General features: G+C 38.9%; 1 protein-coding gene across 1 annotated transcript in view; it reads right to left on the bottom strand.

Moving 5' to 3' along the window:
* The window catches only part of chm.S (choroideremia (Rab escort protein 1) S homeolog), an 88,388-nt gene that overhangs the window by 35,750 nt on the left and 40,181 nt on the right, over nt 1-12,457 (bottom strand). The window contains exon 9 of the mRNA XM_018233059.2: nt 2,261-2,338. Coding sequence (XP_018088548.1) covers nt 2,261-2,338 — 78 coding nt within the window. The remainder of the gene's footprint in view (nt 1-2,260; nt 2,339-12,457) is intronic.

Raw genomic sequence — 12,457 nt, 5'->3', positions numbered from 1 at the left:
TTTGTAGCCTTATAGAGCATCTGTTTTTTAGATGGGTTCAGCGACCCCTTGAAAGTTGAAAAGAGTCAGAAGAAGATGGTAAATAACGTTAAAAAAAAACAAATAAAATTAAACAATGAAGACCTATTGAAAAGTTGCTTAAAATTAGCCATTCTATAACATACCAAAACTTAACTGAAAGGTGACCACCCCTTTAATAATTCAACAAAGCCTGAGTAAAGTGCAGAAGTTAGCTTCTTAAAGGAGAAGGAAAGTCATTAACCACTTGGGGGTGCCAAGTGTTAGGCACCCCAAGTGAATGTATTTACTTACCTGAAACCCTGGGCCGGTGCTCCTATCAGCAGAAAACTGCACCGGCCTGGGTTATTCCAGCGAGCACCACGGAGCAATCCTCTGCCGGCTTTTTCTATCTTCAAATTTCCCAGGGCAAACGCATGCGCAGTTGAACGAAATAGCCAATTTTTTAGTTAAAGTTCGGCTTTTCATTCTACTGCGCATGCGCAGCAACACGAAGAAAGAGGAAGGCGGAAGAGGATCGCTCTGTGGTGTTCAGTGGAAGAACCCCGGCCCGGTGCAGTTTTCTGCTGATAGGAGCACCAGCCTGGGGTTTCAGGTAAGTAACTACAATCACTTGGGAGTGCCTAACATTTGGTAGCCCCAAGTGGTTAAAGACTTTCCTTTTCCGTTTCAATATTAATCATCTTGTGAATGGAAGGTTGGCAGGAAGGAAATAATAACAGCCAAAAGAAATTCTATAAATAATAATAACTTTCCCCCGTGTGGGTAGGTACATGTAGGTAAATACTGGAAGTCAGTAGCGGATTCCTGCTCTTATGAATCAGTTTTTTTGTGTTATGGCACACAGAATCTATTGATTTAGACGGGGCTTCCAAGACACATTAGCTGTTGGGCAGGTCCTATTATTGGGAATGGGAAGGAATGGGAATCCTTCAGCAGGAGAGTGATGCATCAAAGCACGGCTCAAATCCATATCTGGTGCTTTGATCCTGTCTTCCTGGTAGAAAATGCAGCAACAAAACACAAACAGCTGCCTTAAGTGAATCAACATATTTGGGCCCATGCACCTTATTACCGTGTTAGAGAAACCGGACAGGGTGCAGACATATGACATTGAGGAGGACATTAGTGGGCAGTGTGATGTTTCAGGGTGGTCTGAGGACATCAAGGGGCAAGGTTAATGACAGAGCTCAGAAACCAAATATCCAGTTCTAAATTGGGTAGCCCTACTAAAGATCAAACTGTCTAGGTTTACAAAGGGACAAGTGGCAGCCATAATCTACATACAATTTTTTTTTATAATGCATGTATCATTGTTTTGTAATTGATGAACTATGATACCATTGAATGTTCACCATTCTTCTTTATGTGTGTACACATCTAAAGACTACTAAATTGTGTTCACAAAAGTAGAAATCACATCATACAATGGAATTCTATCCAAGACCCTCCAAGTGGCTATTGCACCTCTGATGGTCCTACCACATGCTTACTTTTTTAACCTTAACATATCTGAAACGAAAAAGACTGGTGACTCTTTTTTATCTGTTCCATCAACGGTTATCTGTAACTCAAAGAAACAGAATGGGCATTCAGAGGACATGAAAAGAGCTTTAAAATGTATAAATGAGTCTGTTCTGCAAACATGAAAGAGATGTGGAATTTTGCTGTCTCGCTGACCTTATTAAAAGGCAGATCAGGTCAGCCATTTTGTGTAACCTCTTCAGCAACCAAAAGGTTAACCAAGCCATCACTAGAAACTGTATTGGGATGAAAGGGTAGTGTAGTTTATGACAACAATCTAACTAAAACTCATTAAAGTCTTTTCTCATAGAGTGACATGCATTATCAGCAGAGATTAATCTGATGAGTCTTTAGGTGAGTTCCATTTTTAAAAATGCAATAACAGAGGGCTTTGTCATCTGATGAAAATCAATTAGAGTGGGTAAGGCCACAAGGAAAACTAACATCACTCATCGCCAGCCCCCCGGCAGCTGAAATGATTTGTCTTCCAAGCCTGGGTGATCAGGAGCTGGAGTGATATTGCTGGGAAATGAATTTCTTTTTTATACTGTGGCCCCACTTTCTTCATTCTAGAGGACCAATACACAAATTATTTTTAATCAAGGTTGCTATGCCATTAATATCAACAGGGTCTTCGATGATTTTTTATTTTTTTTTGCTCGATTTTCCTTCTGAGCTGTGAGTGTAAATAAAGAAAGATTACTTGCAATGCCCTTACAGCTTTGAATCTTCATCTACTACTAGGCACTCCAGCGAATGGTGAAGACAATAGACTCCTCCGAATACAGCACACATCCTGCAAAAAGAAAGGGAAAATATTACAGCATTTCATTGCAGCTTGCATAAAAGAAATCTTGACCTGAGTGATCACTAACGCAGAACTACAAATTATGTTTGGATGGTACGGTCATTGTGATTCTCAAACATGAAATCAAAACAACATTTTTCATGGTATATTTCATATATGCTGCTGGAAACTTGCAACTTAATGACCAGATAGCACTACTCAGAACTGCTTCCCCGTCCCCATTCAAGGAAATACTGCAAATAAAATAAACTATTTATTTCTCCATCAGCAGTATTTTTTTTTCATCTTGGTGGCCCATGTGATAGGCAACAACTCCAGTCTGTTTTAGAAATCATTATATGCCAGAATACTGGGAACTGTAGTACAGCTGCAGATTCCACCCTATATATATACTGTAAAAAATGTTGATCTATAAAATCTATCCTTGTTTATATAGTAAAATGAAAATGCACTAAACAATTTGTGTGAAATGCGCAAAAAACTAAATGCGGGAAAATAATTTCATTTTCAATTTATTTTACACAGCTTTGTCAAATACAAACATCTCTTTATAACACTTGTACAGTTCTCGCCCACTTAGGGGTTATTTATTAAAGTCAGAATCACAAAAATCTAAAAATTTTATTTAAAATTTTTACTGTAAAATCCAAATTTTTAGTGGAAAAAAAATGTAGTTTTTTTTCAGCGTTTATTCAACCCAGAAGGTATTAAAAGTCAGAATAAAAAATTACTCCAACTCAGACCTGGCGAGTTTATGTAGAAGTCAATGGAAGAAGTCCCAAAGATATCCTGATCTGTTCTGGGTTTCGTGCAATAATCTGAAGATTTTGTGGTTTTCGGGAAAAATCCAAAAAAATTGTATGATCCAAATCTTTTCATGATTTTATAGAGTTTTTTCCTTCACAGGAAATGTTCTGAAAAATGGATTGATAAATAAGGGGAAAAAATCGGTGTGGATTTGGTCGGACCATTCCGCCGAAAATTATCAAAAATTTCAAAAAAATATCAGGCAAACTTATTTGTTTCATCTGTACTTATGCCCCATGTGAATGCTTTTATCTTGTTTTTATACTATCTACTGTATAAGAACCAAGTTAAATGCATTTGCTGCCCAAACCAAGACCTAAGATAAGAACCTCGGGCTTGTGTTTTTCTATGGTCATGAAACTCCTTGGTAACTTGGTAATAATATCCTTATAATTTACAAGAGAGGGTACTTTATTCACTATATATTTACATGGCATATAATTGAGCTAGACCAGTAATCCCCAACCAGTGGTTCGGGAGCAACAGGTTGCTCGCCAGCCCCTTGGATGTTGCCTCAAAGCAGGTGCTTCATTTTGAATTCCTGGCTTGGGGGCAAGTTTTGGTTGCTTAAAAACAACATGCCAAACAGAGCCTCCTTTAGACAGGCAGTCCACATAGGGGCTAACAAACAGCCAATCACAGTCCATACTTGGCACCCACAGGAGCTTTTTTTCATGCTTGTGTTGCTCCCCAACTCTTTTACATTTGTGGCTTATTGGTAAAAAGGGTTGGGGACCTCTGTTCTAGTCAAATGCAGGAACAATGAATGCCTACAGATAAAACTTACAACAAGCCCTGTACCTGCTGCATGGTTAAGGCAGGTGACAGGGTACGAACTACCTTGTGCTAGTATATCTAAGCATTAGTAACTGCAAGTGCATTTTGTGCATGGAACTTTAATGGACACAATACTATATCTATATTTGAGCCTTGCAATTGAAAATTATCCCCACTGTAACACAAAGATCCACTTCGGACAACAGGTTTCTGAAAACCATACCTGTATATGCAGAAGGTAAATGTCTGTGACAGCTCTCAGGAACCAAAATGTTTGCTTTGAAAGTAATCCTTTAAAATAAGTGAATGCAAATTGTTGAGTGTGCTATTCTAAGCACTTTTGCCATTTACATACTTTTTTAAAGTATACAAAATATTAAGGAAAACATGCACTGTTAATACAAATGCATTTTGCCACAACAGCACCACCTCCTGGTCAACCTGGTCAATAGCGCTCTCATCAATTTCACATTCACTTGTTTTAAAGGTTTACTTTTCCTTTAAAGCGGTGGTTAACCTTTAAGTTACCTTTTAGTATGTTATAGAAAGGTCAGTTTCATTTTTTGGTTTTTAAGTTATTAGCCTTCTTCTTCTGGCTCTTTCCAGCTTTCAAATGGGAGCCATTGACCCCATCTAAAAAACAAATGCTCTATAAGGCTATACATGTTTTGTTATTGCTACTTTTTAGTACTCATCTTTCTATTCATGTCTCCTATTTATATTCCAGTCTCTTATTCAAATGAATGCATGGTTGTTGTGGTAGTTTAGACCCTAGCATGCAGACTGCAAACTGGATAGCAGCTGAATAAACAACTAAATAACTCAAAAGCCACAAATAATAAAAAAATGAAATGATGTTTACTCTCATCATACTAAAGTTAATTTAAAGGTGAACAACCCCTTTAAAGCAAAAGTAAATAACGTAACACCCTACAGGGCACAAACCTTACAATAAACACATGGATTACGTTGGGAGGATATTGAAATCAAGTTTTTGTATCATTTAAACCTACACATGCTGGAAACATGTAAAACTTTTTTTTAAATTTGTTGTTTCTTAATTATGATTCTACATCAACAACTTGAAGATAAATAATTTATTTTATTTTTATCACTTTAATTCTTTATCACTTTAATTCTGGGCGACAATCTCCCGAACTGCCTTTGCATGTCTTCCCGTCCGCTATAATGAAAAGTCGCCTGGGCTAAAGCACACGCGGCGCTTCGTTTCCCGAAGTCGCCCAAAGTTTCCTTGTGAGGCAACTTCGGAAAACGAAGTGCTGCGGGTGCTTTAGCGCAGGTAACTTTTCATTATAGCGGACGGGAAGGCACGCAGTTCGGGAGATTGATGCCCAGAAGAAGAGGAGATTAGTCGCCAGGCGACTAGATCTCCCCGAATCTGCCCGTGTGTCACAAGCCTTACAAGGTAAGTGGGACATGGGTAACTGGAAAACAGTTTCAATTACAAACTGGAAAGCTGCACAGTAAACAATAAGTTGACTTTAAAATAAACATTCCCTTAAGCCCCTTTCTTTTAAAGACACAAGTGTGTAAGAGAACAAAACTGTAACAGTGATTGTAGACTGCTGTAAAGCAGCGAAAGGCTTTTGTCTGATGAAAAAACGGAATCTTACAATGTTATGTTGACAGCACTGAGGTGTAACACAGCATGCAAACATACAGAACAAAAGATTGCTATCAAATCATTGACAGAAGACATACTCAGCAGTACTTAAAGCTTCACAGGAAAGCTCATCTATGGGAACATTCACTGCAGAGGTCCTGACAATAAAGTATTAGGCTAACATACAGTATTCATGATGTGATGGAGTCAGGTAAATCCCACAATCCCCCATCGGCACAATAGACTATTCAGCTTAATTTGACCGAAGTACCAAGTAGACTTTGATGCCATTAACCCCAAACGACAGACGGTTAAACTGATATTCGGCACTCTAATTAACTTGCGGCTGTCACCAACAATGAAGAGAATTTTACTGAAAGACAGAACTAGACTGTACTCCACTTCAACTTTGCCCTGGTGACTTCACATCATATTACAGCTAAATTAACAGTTGTGAAAATGTTTGGCCTGGTAGGCCCATCCTGCGTAGCCTTTAAATGCCATTTCGGTTTCTATCAAAGGCAGAATCAGCAGTTGTAATTTTTAATACAGCTGCAAAACAATAGGGTCCATTAATAGCTGAACTCCTGACAGCGCTACTCATGATGATTTATGAGTTTGTGTATAATTTGATTATTCTATTAATTTTGCTGATTACTGCTTCAGCTAATATGTGAAGGTCACTCCCAAAATAAATCTTCATTACGTTTCACAGAAAGTAAATGCCTGCAACTACTTGTTTTCTTTAATTAAACACTAATGTAACAGGAAAGAAAATAGGCTTCAGGCTTGCTGCATCTGTTTTGAGAACATGGCAGTGTAGCGACTACATTCAATGTGCTGAGACGCCAATCACGCACCCCAGCTATACACTTGCCTTGATTAAAATCAAAAACAAAATCTCTGCATGTTGTAAATTTGCCTCCGTGCTAACAAATTGTTGTGAGTAATTAATAATATTAAAGCTAAAGTTAGAGTGCAGATTTATTAAGGTTCAAATGGTAAATTCAAATTTTCGGTCCACACATGATGTTTATAAAGTGCTCTGTTTAGCTGTTCCAGGAAACTCCTCTTTTCATACAAACTAAGAACTTACAAATACTGCTCTCACTTAGTCTATCTTTCCTTACTATTGCTGGCAGCTGGGGACATTTCCCCAAACCCTGGCCCTTACCCCATCCCAGTTATATCACGACCACAAGCTCCTTCTCTCGGTGCAACAGTACAGAACTCTTACTCCTATACCCAAAAACCCAGTTAATCTTTCCTGTGCTCTCTGTAATGCCAGATCTGTTTGCAACAAACTCACCGCTATACACGACCATTTCATTGCAAATTCCTTTAACCTACTCGCACTTCTGAAACCTGGTTTTCTCCTACCGACACTGCCTCACCTGCTGCCCTGTCCTATGGGGGCTTACATTACTCATACTCCCAGACCTGGTAACAGACCTAAAGGTGGGGTAGGTTTGCTTCTCTCTCCCCGCTGTAATTTTAAAGTTCTTCCACCTGTTCCTTCCCTATCATTCTCCTCATTTGAGGCTCACTGCATTACTCTCTTTTCTCCTGTTTCACTCTGCATTGCTGTTATATATCGACCACCAGGACCAACTGCACAATTTCTGGACAACTTTGCTGCCTGGCTTCCTTACTTTCTTTCATCTAACATCCCATCCATCATATTAGGTGACTTTAATATACCCGTTAATAACATTAACAAAACTTCTATCACTAACCTCCTCCCTAGGCCTATCTTTGTGCTCAGACTCCCCCTCTCACTCCAATGGTAATACTCTGTTCAACCACCAATTTTACTAACTCACCATTTCCCCTCTCTGATCACAATATGCTCACATTTCAACTCTCACTAACTCCCTCCTCACGCTCTGCTATTCCCCAAACACGTACTTACCGTGACTTGCAAGCTGTAGATGTGTCACATCTCTCTTCTTCCTTTGACTCTCTTCACACAATATTTCAGCCATCTCTTGTCCTAATGTGGCTACCTCTGTCTACTATAGTACTCTCACCACTGCCCTCAATGAGCTTACTCCTACAGAAACTAAACGTGCTAGACCCAAACCACTTCAACCTTGGCATACTGCTCATACAAAAGCGCTCCAAAGACATTCACATGCACTTGAGCGTCGCTGGCGCAAATCCCACTCAGAATCAGACTTTTGGAGCTTTCGGTCCTATAACACCAGCCTCTTCCAAGCCAAACAAGCATACTTTAGTTCACTCATTAACTCTCTTTCTAAAAAACCAGCACAACTTTTCTCCACCTTTAACTCTCTCCTTTCCCCTTCTCCACCCCCAACATGCACATCTGTCTCTGCTCAAGATATTGCTGAGCACTTCAAATACAAAATCGACACTATCAGAAGGGACATTATACTACTCAACCCCCCTAGACTTCCATCACCCTCCCTCTACACTCCCCAGTCTCTCCTGTGCTCCTTCACCCCTGTCACTGATGAGGAAGTCTCAAAGCTTTTGGCCTCTTCTCACCTTAGCACCTGCCCGCTTGATCCAATTCCCTCAAAACTTCTCCGCAATACCAATCCTTGTCTAATCCAATCCTATTTAATCTCTCGCTCTCAACTGGACTGTTTCCTTTTCAACTAAAACATGCTCTTGTCACCCCTATTCTGAAAAAACCCTCTCTTGATCCCTCCAATCTTGACCACCTCCGACCTATCTCTCTACTACCTTTCATCTCTAAACTACTTGAGCGCCTAGTCTACAACAGACTAACCTCATTCCTCTCTGACAATAACCTGCTGGACCCCCTTCAATCTGGTTTTAAGCCACAACACTCCACTGAAACTGCCCTGACCCGACTAACTAATGAGCTCTTAACCGCTAAAGCCAACAATCATTTCTCACTACTAATACTGTTTGATCTGTCAGCTGCATTTGACACTGTAGATCACCCTCTCCTCCTCCAGTCCCTCCATTCGCTTGGCCTTCGTGACATAGCCCTGTCCTATCCTTGGGGTTATAATAGATTCTGCCCTGTCATTCACTCCTCATATCCAGTCACTTATTAAATCATGTCACTTCCACCTAAGGAACATATCCAAAATACGATCATTTATCACCCAAGATGCTGCCAAAATTCTTATTCGCTCTCTCGTCATATCACGTCAAGACTACTGTAACTCTCTTTTAATTGGCCTTCCCTTCCAGAGACTGTCACCTTTCCAGTCCATAATGAACACTGTTGCGAGGCTCATACACCTCAGCAACCGTTCCTCTTCTGCCACGACATTCTGTCAATCCCTGCACTGGCTTCCACTACCTCTCAGAATTAAATTCAAATTAATGACCCTGACATTCAAAGCACTTAATAACTCTGCCCCACCCTACATCTCTGAACACATCTCTGTATACTCACCCAACTGCTTACTACGCTCCTCTACTGACCTGCTACTCAACTCTTCTCTCATTTCCTCCTCACATGCTTGCATTCAAGACTTTGCAAGGGCTGCACCCCTCCTCTGGAACTCTCTCCCACGGTCTGTCAGACTTTCTCCCAACCTTTCTGCTTTCAAGAAATCTTTTAAAAATTACTTCTTTCGAGAAGCCTATCCTCACTCTGCTTAACTACCAAACACAACACCACATACAATACCACATTTCTCACCCACTTAATTCGATCTTGCCCACTCCCACACCTTGTGTATTACTGCCATCCCTTTAGAGTGTAAGCTCTATCTGCATAGGGCCTCCCTCACCTTTTGTACCGGTATTGATTGTGATGTATGTAACTCAATATGTTCTATGTACATCATTTCATGTGATTTAGTTGTATAATCACATTTACTTTACAGCGCTACGCAATATGTTGGCGCTTAAATACATGTTAATACTAATAATAATAAATACTCCAAACTCGAATTCGAGATTTATCATACCTTGACCCAGGGAACAAATGGAATTCGACTATTGGCCACCTAAAACCTGCAAAGTTCATGCAGAAGTCAATGGCAGAGGTTCAGTGACCCATTTGAAGATGTAAATAGCCTTCCTGACATTTCAGTTTTTTCCAGAGAAAAAACGTGATTTCGAGTTTAGTAATTAGATTTGAGTTTTTGGGTCGGTAATATTAGTTTGAGTTTTAGCCGTTCAAGTTTTTTTTAAATAAGAACCTATTCCAGTTTTGAGGTCATTAGAGATTAAATTAAAAAAAATATATCCTTTGCTCTGTAATGGGGCATATGTGCATATGGAATGTATTTCCTAATACAGGTATGGGAGCTATTATCTAGTATGTTTGGGACTTGGAGTTACTGGGTAAGGGATCTTTCTGTAATTTGGCTCTTCATACCTTAAGTCTGCTTAAACACATTTAAGCATTAAATAAGCCCAACAGGATTCAGAGAAAAGGGAAATATTTTTTAAAATGTTTAATTAATTGATTTAAATGGCGTCTATGGTAGATGGCCCTCATGTAATAAGGAAGATAACTGATTCTATAACTCTGTGAATCAAAATACAAAATCACATATCCAGGTACAAAAAATATCATAACCCATTGTTTTTATTGGGACACATGCTGTTTCAGTAGGAAATGTTAAGGCAATGGGGTATATTTATCAAAAGGTGAAGTTAGAGATCGCCACAGTCAGGCCCGGACTGGCAATCTGTGGGTTCTGGCAAATGCCAGAGGGGCTGCTATAAGGCCCCATAGAAAGTCAGTATTTAGTGGGCTGGTGGGGCTGTTTGGGCCTCTGTGTGGGCTGTTTGGGCCTCTGTGTACCTGAAATGCCAGGGCCTATTTTAATTCTCAGTCCGGACCTGGCCACAGTCCTCTACAGTGTAATTCCACTCTCTCCATTAATTTCTATGGGATTTTTAAAAGAGTATTTATCAATGGGTGAAAGTGAAAGTATATGCCTTTCAAAATCCCATAAAAATAAATGGAGAGAGGCGGAAATTCACTCTAGAGGACTGTGGCGACCTCTAACTTCACTTTTTGATAAATATACCCCAATGTGTAAAAAAAATCAGACTAGAAAATGCAACATCAATAGACACAGAATTGATTACTTGAAATGAGGCCTACATCATGATCGCAGGGGAGTGTATGCTGACTGCCTTTTATTAGTTTATACATAAAAAAGAAGCCTATAAAGACATAAAGGAGACGTCCGGGATCAATTACACTGGATGCTTAGGACCTGGTCTTTTAGGTAAGGGATCTTTCCAAAATGTGGAGCACCATTCCTTAATAATATTAATAGTACATCAACATTATTATTATTGCTTGTTTAAACTGAACGCCATGAAAATAGCACAGCCATGCTTGCACAGGTAAGGGAGTCTTTATCAAAAAAAACATTATTCAGAAAACTCAGAATTATGGGAAGGCCATCTCCCACATATTTAATAATACAATAATTTAAATTTCCGTTTCCCTGTGATAATAAAACATTACCTTATACTTGATCCCAATAAATGAATCCTTAGTAGAAGCAAAACAATCTTATTGCAGTTATTCAATGTATAAATTATTCTTGCATATGGTACAGAGCACCAAATTACAGAAAGGCCCATTATGCAGAAAACCCTAGGTCTTGAGCATTCTGGGTTTGTATTTCTAATTTTTATTGTTGTATCCATGTGGTTGTTTGTTACGATTTCATCAGAATGCCATAGAGTGATATCTATTTATATAGATGCACAGTATTTAAGATGGGGCTAGTAATTAAAGTTTAACATATCAGACTTGGTTTTGATTCCAGCCACTATAAATAAACCATAATTAACACCATGCTTTTAAACTGTCTTGGTGGTAACACTGAAGGGGAATACAGATACAAAGATGTGGTTATTAAGGACCTGCTTGACAGATCAGGCAAATAGATGCTGCATATTGCTTAAGATGTTCTGGAAAATCAATGTAACCAAATATTACAGTTAATTACTGAGTTTTCTGAACTCTAGTATGCTATTTATCAGAATTTTAAGGTTAGGAGCTACAGATACCACAAGTTAGAATGGGTCAAAGGGTATAGGAACTGTGCTGTACCAATGTATTCTAATGTAGAAAATGCATGGCATCAGTTTCTGGTCTCTTTTTATTTTTGTTAAAAGAAATTCTATTGCCCCCTGCCACCAATAGCGCTAAGACTCTACCCTATGAGGGCATTCACAAAACTAGAGTACATTGTACTCTGTAATCCAAAGCAACCAATTGGAGTTTCACTTTCATTAGTCTTATTGTGGATGCCAAGCCAAAGTTAATTGCTGATTGGAATTGTAACACATAGGAGCACATTTAAGTAGGTCCGCATTTTCGTTTTGGAAAGTTTCACTATACTGAGAGCAACTACGTCAGGCAGCGCAAAATTTTCTTCGCAAATTTTCTTTAGTGTTAATTTCTTCCTAGCGGAACTTCGTAAGCATGCTTAAATTTAAATATGGTGGCTACATAAACGTCGAATGTATGCATTTATTAGAGATGTTGGTGAATTTGCTGGAAGTGGCCACTTATAATTAAAAATGTCCAAGGAAGCAAAATAAAAACAAGAGATCCTCTATTGTCCTAAAAATGAGCCCACCCTAAAACAAATGTGGCAAATGGCTAAAAAAAAATGTAAATAGGCAGTGTCATGGCGAATTGTCTTTTGGCGAATTTTTGCTAAACATCAACAATTTACCCTTTAGTAAATCTGCCCCACAGAAACCATAGTAAAATTGACTCCAGGTTTGTGAATTCTCTTTACGCATTTTTTTTACAGTGTAATTAATGACTGTGAAGATTTTCATTTATGTAATTAATATTGCATATATTTAAATGTATGCTTGAGGGAGCTAATCAAAATGTTTAACAGGTTTGCAAACTAATCCTTATGTAATCCCCCTAACAACAATTAGACCTAGGGAATAAT

This window comes from Xenopus laevis, chromosome 8S (assembly GCF_017654675.1).
Source record: "Xenopus laevis strain J_2021 chromosome 8S, Xenopus_laevis_v10.1, whole genome shotgun sequence".
NCBI lineage: Eukaryota > Metazoa > Chordata > Amphibia > Anura > Pipidae > Xenopus > Xenopus laevis.
Note: the sequence above shows the minus strand (reverse complement) of the source record. Positions and strands in the feature narration are given on the sequence as shown.